Below are 19,407 nucleotides of genomic sequence, written 5' to 3'. Positions count from 1 at the left end.
AAAGGTAAGGAGAAAGAGACAATTTGAAAAGAGCAAGGGCAATGAGATAGAAAAAGAGATGAAAATGAAGAGGAGATGAGCTTGATGGAGGAGGTATCTTGATGGGTAGACACATCTCAGAATATAATGTCCATTTATTTCTCTATGGCTACAGAACTAGCCCATACGTTATGTAGCATTAGTGCAGGTCACTTTCCTAGTACCAAAGCTGAAAGGGACCATCATGTTCTTTATGAACTGCCCAAAGACTTGTATTTTACCCAGTGACTGCTGTGGGGAAGTGAGCTACCTTCTCTGTCAGCAGTTTATTGAGCTCAAATCTAAGAAATCTGCAGGACCTAAAATATTGCAAGGCCTTCTCACCCATAATGAGAAGGACAATAAAAACGTGACTGTTCTAGATGACAAAACACCCTGACACCGTGGAAGGGCAGCAATTCTTTGCCTGCACCATCTAATCTGCTCTCCCTTGACATTTTTCTTTCTCGCCCTTTAGGAAGGAAACCGAGATGGATTACAGCTCGTTCAGTGGAGTCCCCCGGTTCTTGACCCGACCTAAGGCGTTTATGGTGTCTGTGGGGAAGGATGCCACCTTGAGCTGCCAGATCATTGGAAACCCCATCCCAGTTGTGAGCTGGGAAAAGGATAAACTTCCAGTCCAGTCTGGAGGAAGGTTTAAAACCACGGAAGATGGGGATCTCTATCGGCTAACAATCTATGATCTGAACCTGGAGGACAGCGGCCAATACATCTGCCGGGCCAAGAACACCATTGGGGAAGCTTTTGCAGCTGTCAGCATCAAAGTTGGAGAGGAGACCACAGTAACGGAGTCAGCCCCGTACTTCATCCAGAAACCCTCCTCCATCAAAGTAACATTGGGAGAAGATGCCATGTTCAAATGCAAAGTCCAGGGCAGCCCTCCCCTCTCGGTCAACTGGGAGAAGGATGGGAGACACCTGCAGAACCAGGCTGATGCTGGACGCTTCCAGATTGAGTCTGCTGGGGAGTCAAACGCTCTCACCATCCAGCGAGCCCGGCTTGGGGACAGCGGCACCTACACCTGCCGGGCAGAGAATCCCATCGGCTCCGCCAGCGCTTCGGCTGCGCTGGTGGTGGAAACGCAGGGTTTTTCCAACCCGGGCAGCAGCAGCCACTTCGATACCAGCTGCGGCAAGACGGCATCCTTGTTGTCGCACTTGCAAAAGAGGCGGGAGGAGATCAGGAAGCTGGACATCTCTCACGGGGCTCTCGATTCAACGTCTGCCCAGTCTTACTCCATGGCAGAAGGGTTGTCTGGCATCGGCTACAGTCTTTCCCGAGATTACGAAAGGGTGGCTGGGCTGACCACCAAAGGGGCCCGCAACGCGACTTTTGGGGCGCTGACACGCACGTGCAGCGTGACGGAGGGGAAGCACGCCAAGCTGAGCTGCTACGTGACGGGCGAGCCCAAGCCCGAGATTGTGTGGAAGAAGGACAACGAGGTCATTTTGGAAGGGCGGCGGCACGTCATCTACGAGGACGATCAGGAGAACTTTGTGCTGAAGATCCTCTTCTGCAAGCAGGTAGACAACGGGCTGTACACCTGCACGGCTTCCAACCTGGCAGGCCAGACGTACAGCTCCGTGCTCGTCACCGTCAAAGGTGGGTGCTTGTGCTTCTCACTGGGGTGGACGTGCTTGCGAGGAGACAGCCAATGCACTTCTGAATTGGGGTGGGAGCACGAACAAAACTTCTGCCACCGAGCTGCTGCAAAGGAGTGTGGGTTGGACATGAATAAAGCCGTCCAGCTGTAAAAGGGCGTTAAGTACTGGAATAGATGACCGGGGGGGAGACTCTTATCACTGGGGGCGGTTAGGAAGGGCAATAAATGGGCACCAGTCAGGGATGGATGATGTGGAACTGGCTGTTTGTGGGGCAGCTGGGGTGAACCAGATCTCTAAAGCTCCCATCCATCCTGGTTTTATAGTAATCTAACAGATCCCTTACCATCCTCTGGATCAGTGACTGCTAAAGTCCCATCTTACCCTCCAGGCTTTCATCACATCTGGGTTTATATCCGCCTCCGTGTTTAGTCAAACTGGCACACACCTGCCATTTAAGCAGTAGCAGAGGAAACTCCTCCCTGCAAGCTGAGTGTGTCAGGCTGCCTTGGATCCCTTGGGGGACCTACTCCAACTCTAATTACAGTCCATCTCAATTTTCCTGTACAGTGACCCACCAGCAGTCTTGTTCTTGCCAGGCTCTTTGGCCTTTTCCTAGCTTGTGTTGCTGGATAGCCTGCAGTCCTTTTATGCTCCCAGAACTCTACCAGGTCCAGGATACCTGTGTTTGCTGTGGTCAGTGGTGAATAACTTGCTTTCAGAGGGTCCCTCAATGCTGGTGGAGGTCAGACCAAGTTCTTCAGAATGGCGACAAAAACGTGACACACATTTTCACAAAGGAAGCTCTAAATTTTCAAGCTGCTGTCCCATTTGGCAAGGTTACAGCAGGCAGTTTGCAACCCAGGCAGCACCTGTAAATTAAATCTCAGATGTAAAAGAGAGTGGCACCTGAGTGGCAAAATAGATGTTTTTGACTGGCAGCAAAATAAATTAGAAATCCAAACGAGTAGGAACGGTCGGTGTTTCATACCCATCTTTAAGGCTCTGAGCTTTTCTTCGGTTTTCTGGTTTCCCTTTTCTGGACCTCTCCTTTCACACTCACCGTCTTTCCCGTCAGTGACTCGGTCCCCTGTCCATCAGTGACACCTGACCCGTGGAACTCGCTGGCACTTGTCCCACTCGTTGCTATCCCTTGGAGGTGCTGAGTGGTGTTGGGAAGGGCATATGTCCTCTTCCAAAAGCTGTGATTACCTCATGAGTCAGGACTCGGAGCTGAAGACCGAGCCTGGCCCTTGGGTAGGGGTTGACTTTGAGGATGGCTCAAGCTCTCTTACTTGCCCAACACCTGTCTTGCAAAGACAAACACCCTCCCCTCTACCCACGCTTCTTTAATTATTCTCAATGGCTGCAAGCTTTTCCAAAGGAGATGGGGAAGGCATGCGAAGCAGCAGGTCTGGGAGCGAGCACCATGGGAAAAAGTTATCGATCAATGTCCATTGTCAAGAGATGCCTGTGAGTCAGAGGGCTTAAGTGGGAATGTTTATGGACTGTTTCTTTGTCACGCTATACCATATTGGGCTTTCTGACCAGGCCAAGGCTGCCATGGAAAATCTACGTGTGTTGGTTATAATTAGGCCCTGAATAATGACTTTCCTTTGTGTCACCAGAAGTCCTTCTCAGCCCTCCAAAGACAGCTCAGAATGATGTAGCAGTGAAGGAGCTCTTAATTCTGTTGTTTGTGCCATTGGTGATGCCATTAGTTCATCTGCCATCGGGTTTAGAGAGGTAGGTCTCTAAACAACCTTCTCTTTGCTCAGTCATGCAGAAGAGGTTAAATTCTCCAAGCAGCCACCCTTGGTAAGCACCATGCTGCTGCACTGGTCTTTCTGCAGGTAACAGCATCTTTGTAGAGCCTGTGACGCTGCATCCACAGGTTGTGTCCATAGATCCATAGACACACGTACCAGGAAACACAAGCTTCATGGGTTTAAATATGATCTGGCATTTTGGGTCACAGAATTTCAACACAAGAATCTGAATGAGAATATTTATGGGTCTTTTAAAGGTAATAATAGAAAAAGACTACCTAGCCCAACATCCTGTCTGTAAGGTGGCTTTTAGCAGTCTCTCAGGACATAGGACTGGGCACAGGTCAAACCTTCTCTAGAAAGCCTCCTATATTCTGTCATTCTAGGCCCTAGACCTAGGGACCCAACATATTTGTAAGCACTTTGCTGAGCCCATGCCTTAAAGATCACTGAGCTGAAAAAAAGAGATTTTTGAGCTGTTCCTAAATGAAATGTAGTGAATCAGATGTAAACCTCAAAGGAGAGGCTACAGGGCAGAGTCACTCTCACAATTATGGAAAACCAAGAGCTGATTACTCCAATTCAGAAATGTGTCTAGAGCAGGGATAAAATCACAAGCCGTATGCTGAAATGTGAGGTGTAAAAGAAGTTAGGACATGCTTCCCAAGAGTAAACCTCTTTGACAAACCAAAGAGCAGAGAGGCTGGGAGGAACACGAATAACCAACTTGAATCTCCTGAAGGCTTTGAAGATGTCCCTAGGCCATGTGTAAAGTTAGCAAGAACAGCGTACAGGTCTCCATCCTTGGGCCTGGGCCAAGCAAGGTTCATCTGAGTCCCCGAATACAGTAATCAGATACTGTATGGAAAGGTTAAAGGTTGCAAGCCAGATAGGATGGAGACTGGAAAAACAGACTGGTGCTGAGGCCACTTTATTTTCCCTCTGAACTGAAATTATTTTGGATGACCACTGTCATGGCAGTCACATTGGAGATCTGAAAGAGAACTTGAGAAATGTGGAGGTAGAAAGGAAACTTGGAAAGCACAGTAACTAGGAAGAAGACCAAAGGCACAAGATGGTGGAAGCTTGTCCATGTACCTTTAGATAGCTCCCATATTCTTACTCTCACTGGATCATTTTTGTTAGGCAGAGGGAAAACTTGACTCTGGAATAATAAACGGAGAGCCCATGAGAAGGCCAGGAATAGGCAAGAGGAAATGTAGGGAAGTGAGAAGAGCAGGTCAAACAGACAGATATGCCTTGAGAAGGTTAAGGAAACATTGGCTTCTCTGCAGGCTGCACCTATTCTTAGCAAAATATGTATTAGCAGGACCTGCTTTTAAAAAATAACATCATCTCATTGCTAGTTTGGTTGGTATGGATCAAACAAAAAAGCCTATGACACTCTGGAGAAATATGTTCTCAAGACAAGCAGCCAAATTCATATCTGATCTAAGCTCTTGCAGTTTCCTGCTAACTCCATGAGCTGCTCTTGCTCCGTGCTCCCTCAGGGTTTTGCTTTGCTGTTTCTATCTCACATTTTTCCCAACAGGCAGGTTTTTGTAGATCTCTTATTTTATCTCTTAGTTCTCCTTCTTTAGAAATATTATTGCCTTCATTATATTCCTTAATGAGTATTTCTGCTTTGGCTAAAACCAGATTAATAGAAAAAACTGTACAGACAAAAAATTTTTAAAAAACCCAAACCATACTGATACTAGAGATGAAATTAAATGACCTGTCAGGGCACTCTGAGTTAATGAAAATGAGCAATGTCCTGGGAGTCCAGGTGTTACAAGGACAAAGCAGAATTCCCATTCAAATTCACACCACTGACCTCTCATGGAACTAAATGTTTTTAGATAATGATGGATTTGGAGTGATCAGAAAAACACTGTTTCGTACTTTTGGTTGGATTCTGTAGGAAATGACATCTACTTGAACTGCTTTTCCAGCTACTCTAAAGGTAGACCTACTCTGTGGTCCTTCTGTAGTCCCCTCTCCAAAATTAACCCCTACTGTCTGACCAGGTACACGCTAGACGATGCAGAGCATGAAGATATATTCAGGAAGAGGAGGCTGGTGGGTTTTGGAGCATCTCCCACATCTCCAAAGCAAAAAAAGCAGTGGGATGGGTGAATCCCAGGCTTTGATTCAGTTTATCAGCTGCTGTCTCTCTGAAGCTCCATTCAGAGTGAGATAAGACGTGTGTGCACGTGTCAGTAGGACAAAAGCAAAGGTGTATTCTGAGGATATCTGTGACCCCAAGCTGCCAAAGATGGCTTTGCATCTACTTTTCCTGCCTGGAAAAGCAGTGCTGTTACTGCAACACATACAAAACCAATCAACCAACATTTGTACATTTAAGAGGTTTTTCCTAGAGTAGCTTTTTTTTTTTTTCTTTTAACTTTAGATACTGCTTAGTGACTGTAAAGGGAGAGCAGTTAATGATATGGCCAGTTGCTCCAAGTATGAGAATACACTTGTGTGCTTCTCAGGTGCATCTCATATTTTCTTCTGGCCCTTGGGCATGTCTGTGTGTTCTCATTGTCAGAACCAGACTCCCACCTATCTCACACAGCAACACTGCATCCACCTCTCAGAGGCTGGCACCCTTCTGATTAATGATTTCTTGGTCTCATCCTCTTGCTTGTTCCCATGGCATGAGAATTACAACTGTTTCATTCCCCCTGACTACATGGGGCACTTCCAGAGGTGATATTGCATTTCCAGAGGTGATTGATTGCAGGGCAGGACTCTGAGTTGCCTGTTGGTTAAAGAAAAAAAGATAATTAACATGTAGAGTGTGGGCAGAGCAGGTGTGTGTAACCATCGCTGAAGGCTTTTGAAGGCAAGACTTTGACTTGCCTTGAACTGAGGTGCATTAAGGCAAAACATATTTTAAGAAAATAACCAAGTTGACATGGTGAGCTAGAGTCACCTTCCTGTTCCTAAAGGTATTGTATGGGTTCCCAGTCAGGTTTTACTCTCAGGATAACACAAGGTAGTAGATAGCATTGCTCCCTCCAGGTGTCCTGTCAAGCCCTTAGGGTCTGGTATCTCTGTGCAGGCTGTGCTCAGCTAGAAATGGTCGGAGGTCTTTACGTGACAGCTCCAATCGTGGCTGTGCCAGGGGGGGAATGAAAGACCTGCAAAACTGAACCCATGAGTTTCTAGGGCTTGAGTTCAGAAAAGAGAAAACCAGATCAAAGACAGCACTGCTCCCACAGCAGCTCCTGTCCTAATGGTGGGGCAGGAGGGGACAGGTGATGGACTCAGACGCTGAGCTGCCATCAGATCTGAATTTTACAAAACGGAGGCTCCTGAACATCAAAGCTCGGATCTGGGATGTTTGAGGGCCTTGATTTTTGTTTCTCCAACCTCTAGAGCACTGTGAAGCTGAGTGGGATGTGCCACTATGGGCATGGGCTTATAAATCTAAGACAAGTCTACTCCTGTTTGACTCTTAGACTAATAGCTGGCATTACTGACTGCTAGTGACCACATGACATTACCAGCCTGGGAGTGTGTGTGGTCAAGGAGAGGGAGAATGGAGCCACAAAAAAAAGGCTGGGAGCTGGTGCAGTAGTTATTGGAAGATGAAGGTACATGTCAAGACATGATCGCTCACAAAGCATGAGTGGTGATGCGTCAGCACTGGCTAATCCGAGTCCGTGATACGACTGTGGCACCAGTCCCGTGGCTGTTACCACAGGCTGTCCAACTCCCCTTTCTCCAGTTTAGTGCTGGGCTATCAGGATGATTTCACAGTGCAGCTGTCATTGGAATTAAACATCGTTCTGTTCCTAAAATGTCTTCCCTTATTGCCATGCAGCTGTTTTGCATGTTTGGTCTACACTCTGGTTTCTCCCTAAGCCAGAACACTGCAGCTCCACTGCTGGAGGAAAGCAGAGGCAGCTGAGAGACTTGGGATCTGTCTGTAGTTCCTTTATTGTCACTGACAAAATGTGATATAGAGCCTTTGATGCTGGTGGGGAAAACAAAAATCTCCTCCATCAGCTACTTCTGTGCTTTCGCCCACATCTGTCCTGTGCACAGCCACCTCTCATCTTTCTGTGTCCTTTCAGATCACTCCACTGAACTTGCTTCTGCTGCAAGACCCCTAAAACATTGGTTCTTGCACCAGCTGACCAGCTCAGCTGCTCACACTCACCTAGAATTGCTGCCCTGTGCCCTCTCCCCATGACCAGCTTGTTTGCTATTTACCCACCTGTAGCACCATTACTTCTAAGGGCTTGTACTCTGACGTGAAGGGGCTGTTGCTATGTGTAGAGTCAGGGTGGGTGGCTCCTGCCCTTGATTTTGTTGGTGTCACTTAGTGGCAAGGTGCAACGCAGAGGTGTTCACGCTAGAGGACGAGCGGGCCACAAGAGCAGACTTTATTGATGTGATGCTCCACCAACGTGCTCACATTGCTTTGGATCAGAGCAAAGTCCTCCGTGTGGTGTTGTGGGGCAGGTACTGCAGTTCAGACTGATACTGCTTCGTTTTTAGATAAGTCCTTAAAATAATTCTGCTGGGATCTAGGATTTTTTTTTTTTTTAATGTGAGAGCAGAACACCTACTGTAGTAGGCCTTGATTATGGGTTTGGATGGCAGCTCAAGACAAATCAATATCATTAATAAGGAGTGTAGTTGGTTAATTTTTTTTCTATTGACTTATTTGCACACCTCTTGCCACAGACCATTATAATCTCTTGTTTCTGCTTTCTGTTTTTATCCTCTTAAGAACCCTCAATACCCTTCAAGGAAAAACTGCAGGATCTTGAAGTGAGGGAGAAGGAATCTGCCACCTTCCAATGCGAAGTGCCTGTTCCAAGTACAGAGACAGCTTGGTTCAAGGAGGAAACCAAACTCCGGCAGAGCAAGAAATACAACATCGAAGAAGAGGGCACGTATCGCCGGCTCACTGTCCAGAACGTCACCACAGACGATGATGCTGTCTATATCTGTGAGATGAAAGAAGGGAGCAGGACCATCGCAGAGTTGTCTGTCCAAGGTAAGAAAGGCTCTTGCTCTTTCAGACCGTCCAAGTCTCGCGTACCAAGTGTGAGATTCACGCATGAGACTCCAGACTCGACCTTGTGAATGGCTTTTACCCCACGCATCTGTGCAGTGCATAACAGCAGACTCCCGTACGGCGCGAGAGGAGAGCCACGTGTGGTCGGTCAGTGGGTCGCTGGGTCTCCTGCCAGGGTGTATCTGGGACGCAGGGTCAGAGAGCAGGGACAGATTGTGTTGCTGCACAAGATACGTCACTGGTGGGGACATATGCTTCAAGGGGCTTCCTAGAAGGTGAAGTTCTTGAGCCGTAGCCTAGCACTGTAGACTTTCCTTAACATGATCTCAAGCATCGGATGTATCCCCTGGCCCTGTCTCACACATGTCTTGTCTGGTGTCTGGCGAACACTACGGTGAATCTCTTCCAAGAGTGGTGCTGACCACACTGGGAAGCTGGCTTAGCAGCTCTGGTTTATGGTCCAATGTGTGGTGCAGGCTGCAGTCAGCACCAGTATGGTTTTGGATTGGAAACCAGATCCACGCTGCAGATGCCTGATGTCTGGAGGTGTTCTCTGGTGTTTGGAAAGCTGATGAGAAAGGGGCCAAATGTGGATATAGATCCATGCCCACGTCTTCTGAGTCTGGTGGCTTAGGACTGAAGTGCAAGTAGGTGTAGAGCCTGGTATGGCATAGGCGTCTCACAGCGAGTAGACACACACATCAGAGATGCAGGCATGTCTGCAGAAGGGGCCATTGGTTCTGAGCTCCCTGACTTGCTGTATAAGCAAGAACCTACCCATACAACTTCAGGACCTGCAGTTTTGATTTTGATGATGCTTATGCTGGTATCATTGACACGTCTCCTGTTGCATGAAGTGGAGACCTGTCATAGCTACAGGATTGCACTTGTCCTGACTCATTTGAAGCCTGGCTTTGCTCCCAGTGGAACCAGAAGTTCTTCGCTACATAAATTGGTGCAAGACAGCTGGGTGACGTGCATCCTTGTGCAAATTCTTTTTGGTATCATTAGCAAAGAGTTGAGAGTGCACATGGGTGGAGGCAGAAGGGAAAATTTAGTCTGGAGATGTGGGAGAGTTCAGATAGACATCTTTTTGTTGCACCTTCTGTTAGGTCTAGACCAGCCAAACACAGTAAGTGCGTTTGGCCCCAGTAGGAGAGCTGGTATTTGTCTTACTTGTTTGCGCTATGGTACTATGGGATGTTCCGTCAAAAAGAGAGTGACTGAGCCAGGTGGTGATCTCAGGACAGAAAGGAGGCAGAGCCTTCCTGAGGGAGCCCTGTGACTGCCCTGGGGGGAGAAGATTTGAGAGAGCAGGGTGGGGTTGGGAGAATGTCAGAGCTTGGCAAGATGTAAAGGGCTTCAGGACGGGGACACTGCTGAGGGCAGCAACGAGCAGATGTGCGGCCAAGCTTCGGAGAGGGTGAGCAGAGAATCAGGGTCTTGAACCCTACTGATGAAATCTGTGCCAGATCTGTTGCTGTATGAAGGCGTTCAGCATTGCTTCTCATTAAATGGTGAGAGGTGCTTTGCCTGGGTGAGGGCTCTTCTGCCTCGCTGGGACTGTGCCAGGGCCGGAGCCGGTCACCGTCTGTCAGTAGGGGTGGTCTCCTGATGCTTTGTCCAAGCTTTCCTGTGAATAGTCACATCTTGTAACTTTGAGGTTATTCTAATACGTGGTAATCACCACAGTCACTTGGAAAGGACACAAATAAGTGAAGTCCATTCCATGTGAATTTCTGGGTTGACTCTAAGAAGAAATCTGAGGTTTTCCAGTCTATTTTCTATTAATTCAGGTGACCGGTGTGTTTGCCATCTTGGTTATGTAACTTTGATGGAGGCAAAATCCCAAAGACAGACAAGAGACCTGTCTAGTTTAAGACTGACCTACTTTAGCAAAGTTTTAATCTGAATTCCCAGCATATGTGGCCAATGAAAGCCATATCACTGTCAAATCTGTTCTTGGCAAGGCCATGTACGTTGTGTTTACCCAACAGCAGACTCCACGTGGTAGGCTAGAAACATGAGCGACTGTCTTCAAACAAGATTGCTTTTCTCTCTTTGAAGGCCAAAATAAGTCTTTAGGATTATCTGTTCTGTATAACTCAGAGCCTAAGAATTCATTTAGGAATGTCAGGATAGTGTCTACAATGTTTTGGTTAGGTGAGAGCTGTTGGCTAGTCCTGTTGTAGTCTGGATGGTCCAGTGTTGCCAGAGACTTTAATACCTGCTGTTTGCTGATCATAATTAATTTCTTATTTAAAGGGAACATCATTAAAAAACTTCCACGAAAGACTGCAGTCTTCATAAATGATACAGCCATATTCTGTGTGGAGCTGGACAATGAATGCCAGAACATCCGATGGCTGAAAAATAAAGAAGAAGTGAAGCCCAGTGATCGAATCTCCATCACGTGCTCCGGCAAGCAACATACCATGATCATCCGAGAGTGTAAGATGGAAGATGCTGGTGAGATTGTCTTCCTGGCTGATGAAAGCAGGACTTCTACCCAGTTCACTGTGACCAGTAAGCTTCACTTTTATTCAGCCTTGGTATTGTGTCTTCCCCAGCAAGCAGGTACTCCTGTGGTAGCACTGGTGTTTCAGGTACCACCATGGTAAGTTTGCTGTACAAAGACAGCAGAAGGTTTGATGTCTGCCACAAAAAGCCAACAACCTGAACATCAGTGTGATGAGATGTTATGGAGAGATCAAAACAGAGAGAGAAAAGAGTCCTGGGGAAAAAACATGGCACAAACATGTATCTTCTCTGTACCATTCTCGTTTCATGCTAGACTGAACGTAAAATGATAAATGAGTAAAACATGGGGTAAGGGATATGCATCTTCTCCCCACTGGGAGGTGTTTGGAAATCAACGTGTAAGTTGCATATGTCGCAGTCCCCTTGCTTCATTGTACACAGAGCACTGCGGGTGCTCCCTTTACACACTGACCTCCATTTTCCAAAATCATTAGTTTCTTTGAGGGGAATTTATCAATTCTTGCTATGGGCATAATACGTCTTCTAGCAAATAGGGGCCACTTATATCTCCCTCTCTCTCTTCACTGAGGATTTGGAGGGGAGAGTTAGCCAGCATTCAATTCCTTCCCTAGGTCTGAGTCTACAGAGCCATGAGGGTAGCTTGTGGGTATGCTGGCTCTTGCAGGGAAGTAGGTGCCCTGAACATTTTTGGCAGAGTATGAAGTTTCTTTCCATTCTAGCAAGTAAAAACATTTGTGAAGAAACATCTACATGCACACACATGAAGCATTTCAGAGCCAGTCAAATGTTGAACTTGAAATATCTTACTTTGATTTAGCTTCTTAAGCTGTTTGCATTAAAGTAAAATATATATTTAAAAAAAAAAAAAAAGCCCAAACCTGCAAGAAAAAGGGGAAATACTTCCTGCTGAAAATATAGTTTCCTTCCTTTTGTGTAGACCAGCAAAGATGTGTCCTCTCTCATCCTCTCTTTGACATGACAGAGCTGGGAGGACCCTGTGAATTGATGGTAGCTATGCTGAAAGAAGGGATCTTTGTCCTGTTTAGCTTTACTTGGGGAGACTGATATAATACGCAGGCTGGAGAATTCCTTCAGCTGGCACATCTGATCTGAGCGAGGGTTTTAGTTGACAGAGCAGTAGCAGCAGGTGCAACGTAGTTGAGATCGGACCTGAAATGAAATTTTGGTGAAGTTGCCTAATTTTGTTTAACTTTATTTTGATGGCACTGCATTTCCCAGGCAAAAATGATGTCATTTAAGACAGAGAACTGCATGTGGTTTCTGGCTCTGCTGCGGTTCCAGTTTGCATGTGAACAAATCATCCACTCTAGTCACTATTTGGGAAGAATAATACTTCTTTTCTCCCACCACCACCTCCAAACTGCAATTAGTCAGTAGTAAAAAGAAATCTTTATTTAAAGGTTTGTAGCTGCTGTGTTATCTACACTTGGTTGGGGCATTTTGATGCTATTAAGCTAAAATGAGGAAAAAATGAGGTAAGTGTCATATTTAGCATTGTGACAGTTTCTAAGGTATTTGGAAAGCTGTAACATCCAACCAAGCACCTACTCAATGGGAATGACAAACTTCAGTTTGATTTTGGCCTCTGCTGTTTAAGTTATGAAGCAAGTGTTGATTCATAGAATAGAAAAAGGTAAGAAGCTGCCTTCCCACAAACAGGTCTCTCTGAAGAAAATATTACATTACTCTTACTGATGGTAAGGTCAAGAGATCTGATTCCAGGGTCTAGTTTTCAGCTTAATGCCATACTAATGGGACCTTTGGCATCTAGCTCTGACCAGCAGTAGTTGACAGGCTGGTAACTGTGCACCCCAAAAAACTGATGTATCTATTTATGTAAAGAAGAAAAAGTGTATCGCATTGAGATTTCCTATTTTTACACCTCATGCATATCTGATCAGCTTCTTGAAGAATCCAGTGTAATATGCTCACATCATTTTCAATTAGCTGGACAAGATTGGTGTTGGCTGTTCTAATAGCTTTTATCAGGCAAGCAGTGTTTATATATTATTTGCTCAGTATCTTGCATTTTTACTATGGCCTTTTTAAACATGGGTAAACTGAGGCAGAGAGAAGATCAGTTGTTCTAGAGTTTGATTTTTAGTCTAGGGTCATTGTACAGGCTCCCTCCATAGTCAAGAATACTTGAGTAGCTGCAATGTGCGATTTGTTTCACCCATCTCGCACACCTCTTTAAGCTGGCATGAATTGCTCCTGAGTGTGCTGTTCTCCATGGGATCACAGTTGGAGTCTGGTTGACTGATTTAAACCAGACGCCTTTCAGATAGCCAAAATTAAATGAAATGAATCCTTTACCACGTCAGTAGATGTGTAACTAGAGCATACCAGATAATTCCCAGCCTCTTGACCGTATTAGTGGCAGCGTGTAGTGAATAAAGCTGATGGGACTTGAGCCTTCTCTAAAGGGTTCAAGAGGAATGAGAGGGTGAGTGTAAATCTTCATTATGCAAATACCTGCAGGCATACATTTGTGACCTCCGGTACCATAAAATACCCACATCTCCTCAGTTGTAGGGTCTCATGGCGGGGACATGTCTTTATGTCATTTCCTTTGGAAGTTAATTCCCCAACCCCAGAAGCTGGCTCTGCATAAACTACTAAAACAGAGATCCCCAATGATAGCTATCACTCTTGGGAGACAGAGTTACAACACGCCTTCCGAGTGGGCAACAGCATAAAATTCAGAAGCAGGGCAGAGGACAGATACCCAGCTGAAAGCGGCTGCAGAGAACAGCCAAGCCTGGGTAACAAGCAACTGAGATCTCCATAACTCCGAAACCCATGCACTGTTTATTCATGTCTATCTGTTATCTCTGAAATGTCCCAGTTTTACAATGTTTAGCTGCTCTGCGTTGAAACCTGTTGAGGATCTGGGATGAAAAGTTTTAGTGTACGGTTGGAACAGCTTCTCAAGAAGAAACGGAGGACACAGACTCCTGGCACAGGCTGCTTTTTACGGAGTGGATTTACATTGCTCTGCAGGATGCCACACCTCTGTGCAAAACATTGCAAAATATTGCCACGCTCTTCCTTGATGCAGTGGTGCCTTGCCACTCATTGGTTTTCACAGGCACATCTATTTTCCTGACTGCTCAGATGTGTATGGTTGAAATTCTGACAGAAGACAACTACCAGCAGACTTACAATATTAGTGCAACTATCCCTGTGCAATGATGTTTAGAAAGCAGGGCAGAATTGTGCCATCTTGCCAGAGTAATCCCGTTGAGGTATTTTTTTTTTTTTTAGCCTGGATTCACACTAGGGAAGTGGACCAGGAATCTGGTGCACAGAATTTTGAACAACCTTTGATAGTGGTTTTACCCATCTTCTGAGTGAAAAATAACAAGCTGAGTGTTAGTCTGCTTTGCTCAGGAGCTGTATAGGAACTAGTGTGGGTCTGTATCTAGCACTGAAAATTTAAGCCTATGAATTGTTCATTGTAGACTCTTTGTCTGTGCAGACAATTGTAATATTGTGTAGAAATCACTTATGTTTAGCTGTGGAGGTAGGAGTATTGTACATCTTTGTGTAATGCAGCCCAAAAGCATCTTCTATCCATTTTCTGTCTTTTCCATCTCACAAAAATGTGTTATGGAGGTTTATTAAGCAAGAGCAGCTTTTAGTCCGGTGTAAGCTTTTTCAGTGAGGCACAGTGGCTTTTCCATGCTGACAAACTTCTTACTCTGGTTTGTTTTTTTTTTTTTCCCTTTGTGCAGCTCCCAAAAAACCTCCCACCCAACCCCCAGTTGACCCTCTGGTGAAAAATAAAACAGAAACCTCAGTGACGCTAGCATGGTCCCCTCCAAAGATGGACCGCCCCATTCCAATTGATGGCTACGTTGTGGAACGCAAGAAACTAACTGGCTTTACCTGGGTGAGGTGCCATGAGTCCCACGTCCCTGTCCCAGAGTTCACAGTGAGCAACCTGTCGGAAGAGGCCGACTATCAGTTCAGAGTTTCTGCAGTCAACGCCTATGGACAGAGCCCCTACCTGGAGTTCCCGGGGAGCATGCACCTTGGTGAGCACAAAAACATCATAAAAATGGGTCAGTCTGTGCTGATCTGCCACGTGGGTGCTCTAAAGATGCTTCCATGACTTTGAGGAGGATAGAGCAATTGCACAGCAAAACCTTTTTCCCTTTGCTGGTGGTTCTCCTGTCTCAGTTCAACCACTTGACCATCACCAAAGTGATGGTGGTTGGGATTTCTGTGATAGAGCTGTGAATATGCTTCTATTCCAATAACTTGCATCAGGCTGTGTGAGAGGCAGAGCTCTCCGCAATGGACCTTAAGCCTGTAAGCGCTTCTTCTAGACCTGGTATGAAAGGAAAAATTGAGGTGGTCTTATAATATAATATTCAATGTATCAATGAGATATCAAACTTGCACCTAGAGAATATTTACGGGTGATCATACTGTCATGAAAACCAAGTTCCAGTCAGTCTCTCTTTAATCTTAGAGTTACTAGGAGAAATATGGGGGTTTTACTTTATTTCTAGGGTGCCAATGTGCCCATAGAATCATTGTGTGCAATGGGATTGCTTCTTCCTTTGATTCATTGCACTGGACAATATCTGCACAGACTTTGATCGTACTGTGCCTCGTTATTGTGTCATCCTTTCCCCTAGCTGTCTGAACACGCCTCTGTTCTCCTAGAATATCTGGAAGTGACTAGTAGGCTGGGTGGCCTCCTTAGGATCCTCCTGAAATCTAAGTATATTACTGGTTATTAAATACATAACACACTTGCCTGAAACACCTAGGTTCCCTAACTTGTTATGCCTTCAAACATCTAAGGGGGAAAAAAAAAATCAGTAAAATATGCCTGTTGTTCCTTCTCTGCAGAAACAGGACTTACCCTAATGCTAGAGGTCAGTTACCTGCAGCTGTAGAAATCAAATCCTGTTGACCAACAGTGCATGCAAATTGTATTAAGGCTGCAGGATTTTATTCTCATGTCTTGTTTACCCCCAAAACTTTGTTCTTAGGAAGAACTATTCTCCAGCGTGGCAGTCTTGTGTCCTTTCGTCTCAGGGATACGTGTTGTTCTTCTTCCCTAGAACCGGTCCTGGCTGTGAAAACCCCCCTGACAACCGTTGAAGCTGTACCTGGAGGGGATGCCCTGTTTACTCTTGACCTTACGACGACATGTTCCGGCACTTGGTACCTTAATGGTAAAGTCTTACAGGAAAGTGAGACCTACATCATTAAGAGAACCCAAACTACTCACACCCTGATCATAAAGAACGTCACCAAGAACGATGATGGAGCAGAAGTGAAATTTGTTGCCAATAATGTTGACACCAGCACCAAGATGAGAGTGAAAGGTATTTATTTTCATCACTGTCCTTTCTTCTTCCAGTCAAGGGGCAGTTGCTGTGAACCGATGATTAGAACTGAGGCCGGAGGCTTTCAATGATGCCTGGTCTGTAGGGAGTACCCGAAATTGCGTCATATGAACTAACGTGGGGTCCTGGTAATGACCTCACCATGACAGCACAGAGTTCAGAGTGAGTTAATCTAGCCAGCTGGTTGGTATCTTAACTAGACTGCTTAACTTCAGCTCATGAATTTCTGTAGTTCACAGCCATCAGTCAGTGGATTCTGTCACCAGATCTACCACTGAGTCACCTTAAGCTAGTAATTTCAGCTCCAGATTTGGCTAATCTTTCTGACTGTAGTACAGCTTCTCAAAAGTAAAGGAGTATTAATTACTAAGAACGTTTTTTTTTCTTGGAGTTTTTTAGTCTACCACAGATGTGGGTGATGTACAACTTAGTATCATGTCACTCAATTTAGCATTGAGAGTTAGGTGCTCCAGCTCTCCTCAATGAAATCATGACAACAGCTATATCTACCCACATTGCATGGCAAAAGGTAATGAATAGACATTCATTCTGGAAGGATGTGTTTGACCTTGGGTGCAAATCTCTGCAGAAGCATGCTTAGAATATTATTAATCAGTAGAAAGATATGCTTTTTTTTTTTCCTTAGTGACTCTGGCAATAAAACCAGATCGAGTCTCCTGAACTGGAAAAAAATGCTCAGTATTGACATGAGTGTGAGGGCAGGAACGGGACCTCACACTTTTTCAGAGATCTCACACTCTACAGCAGGCTTATATCAGGGACACGTTACTTCGATATAACTTGAAGTAACAAAGCCTTTTTTCCTGACAGGTGCTGCAGTGAGATTTACCAACAAGAGCAGAGATATAGAAAAAGTCTCTGCTCGGCTGCGGGAGGAAGCCAAACTTCAGGCTGAGCTTTCGGACACAGAGGCTACTGTGAAGTGGATGAAGGATGGGAAAGAGCTCAAGTCCAATGAAAAATATGAACTTCAAACTGTGGGGAAGAGGCACATCCTGAAAATTCACAACACTGCAGCAGAGGATGCTGGAGTTTATGAGTGCATCTGTGAAGGGGATAAAATGCTCTATCAGCTTTCAGTGAAAGGTATGTGACTGTCTGGGCTGCTTTGCATTAATGGCTAATTGCCTGATCCTGCCCTAAGCCAATAGAGTCATCAAGGGAGAGAAAGGGAGTGCTCCGGAGGCAGCAAAGGGAATTGTGATAACTCCCCATCAACATCTAGCCTTGACAGTGTCTGTGCTCCCAGAGTAGGAGAACTTGGGAGTGAATCCAAGATCTAATGCTGTCTCAGCGGTAAGAGCTGTGCTTTCACTCACATCAGCATCTTGATATTCCACACAAACTTGGTGTTATTTCATGAGGTTGAACGGTGGGTAGTGAGAAGCTGCTTTTGTGATGAAGCAATTCAGCCACAGGGGCAGGACATGACGCGCATGATCCCATGTCTGCCCTATACTTGCTATAGGATATGTCACTGAAGAGCTTGTTCAGCTCTGATTAAAGTTCTGAAGAACCAAGGTAATCTTGGCATCACGGGATTTTTTTTGTTATTTGTTTGGGTTTTTTTTTTTGTTTTCTGGCAATACCCTGATGAATAAGAACAGACCTTTCCAGGGCACATTGGATGCCTTGACTCATTGCTATTCGCAAGGTATTCAGATGGAAGGCTCTATAGAACAAACATAAAAATGTCATTTTCTTTCAGTGTTTCCTGCTTGTTAGATTTGAACCAGTACTGTTTTACAGTTGCCCTGATCAGCTGCTTTTGCTTTCATGGCAGTCCCTTCCCCCCTGACTGCCTGCTACCTAGCTGGTGGGCACATCCACTCCCAGAGCAAGACATGGAGTCTTGAACCTTTACCCTCAAACCAACAGCGTTAAGCCTCCCTCTTGCAAGCCTTTCCATCTGTGCAAGCTTTTATGAACTAGTTCATAGGAGAGTTTCCTCTGCCTTGAATGGGACCAGGTTTTGGCTAAAAAGCCCCAGTGTATCCCCAGACCGTTCCTCTTGGGTATCATCTAGATGTCTGCTGAGGTTCAGAATATACAACCTGACTTCAGAACAGTCTAGCCTGTTGTCAGACATCATCTGGGGTGAGTTCAGTAGCTCTTTTGCTTTGAACTGGCATGTGCACTTTGTAAAGCCATTTGATTTCCGCATTCTGTCCTGTAACTCAACCCTCACCTTCTTCCCAGCAATGATCGCACTGTTTCTACACTAAGTAAGTATAAGGTGCTTCATCATCATGTTCTGCTGGCTTCTTGCCCTCCTTGGTGTCTGTAGGAACAACACAGCCCCAGAGTAATGTGTATGTTTTGCATTTGACAACTTAATTGCTTGGTTATTCTCAAAGAGCAAACTCAAAAGAGAACTGAAAAAGAAGTAATTAAAAAATGTGACTAAGTGTATGGAGGGAGGAATTTCTGTCTACACTTGGCAGCTGCTCTTAATTTGGGGTTTTTTCTTCTCTCTCTCTCTGCCTTTTTAGCATCATTTTTCACATTGGCAGGTCTACCCACAGATTTAATTGAATTAGCTGATGGACATTTCCATGTGCTTTTCACTGTAGTGTGACTATCAAATGAGTAATCAATGCTATTATTTTAAAATCTGTATTGACAAGCTGTAACTTAAGCATCTCCTGTCTGTAGCTTGATTCCTGGAGAATCAGCTGTCCTATATCTCATCCTTGTAGGACAAGGCTCACAAGTGCTCTCCCAGGATCTTACCTTTCAGCTTCACCACTTTTTATCTGTTCCTCCCATAAATCAGACGCAGCTAGCTGGCGAATCGTTTGATGAGCAGGTCAGCTGCCTCTGGCACATGGGCATCACGTGGCTGCCGAGATGCCGCCGTGCCGAGCCGCGGCCAGAGGTGTGTCACTCGCTGGGCCTCCTGCCCAAAAAAGCCCCACTAAGAAAAAGCACTTGCCATTTATCACGGCAGTCCCTCCGCTGCCATGGGACTCCACATGCCAGGCGTCCTCTGACACATGACCTCCTGTGTCGAAATGGGACACCTGAGAAGTCTCCTCCAGACG

At 45.5% G+C, this 19,407-nt stretch overlaps 1 protein-coding gene across 1 annotated transcript in view; it reads left to right on the top strand.

Annotated features, from left to right (window-relative positions):
- The first annotated feature begins 509 nt into the window (after positions 1-509).
- The window catches only part of OBSCN (obscurin, cytoskeletal calmodulin and titin-interacting RhoGEF), a 175,955-nt gene continuing 157,057 nt past the window's right edge, over positions 510-19,407 (top strand). Inside the window, exons 1-7 of the mRNA XM_010563262.1 lie at positions 510-1,223; positions 1,347-1,641; positions 8,160-8,429; positions 10,716-10,976; positions 14,711-15,013; positions 16,055-16,321; positions 17,174-17,449. Of these exons, the coding sequence (XP_010561564.1) occupies positions 510-1,223; positions 1,347-1,641; positions 8,160-8,429; positions 10,716-10,976; positions 14,711-15,013; positions 16,055-16,321; positions 17,174-17,449 (2,386 nt within the window). The remainder of the gene's footprint in view (positions 1,224-1,346; positions 1,642-8,159; positions 8,430-10,715; positions 10,977-14,710; positions 15,014-16,054; positions 16,322-17,173; positions 17,450-19,407) is intronic.

This window comes from Haliaeetus leucocephalus, unplaced genomic scaffold, assembly GCF_000737465.1.
Source record: "Haliaeetus leucocephalus isolate CR32 unplaced genomic scaffold, Haliaeetus_leucocephalus-4.0 Scaffold0, whole genome shotgun sequence".
In the NCBI taxonomy this organism is placed as follows: domain Eukaryota; kingdom Metazoa; phylum Chordata; class Aves; order Accipitriformes; family Accipitridae; genus Haliaeetus; species Haliaeetus leucocephalus.
This window is presented reverse-complemented; position numbering and strand designations above follow the sequence as displayed.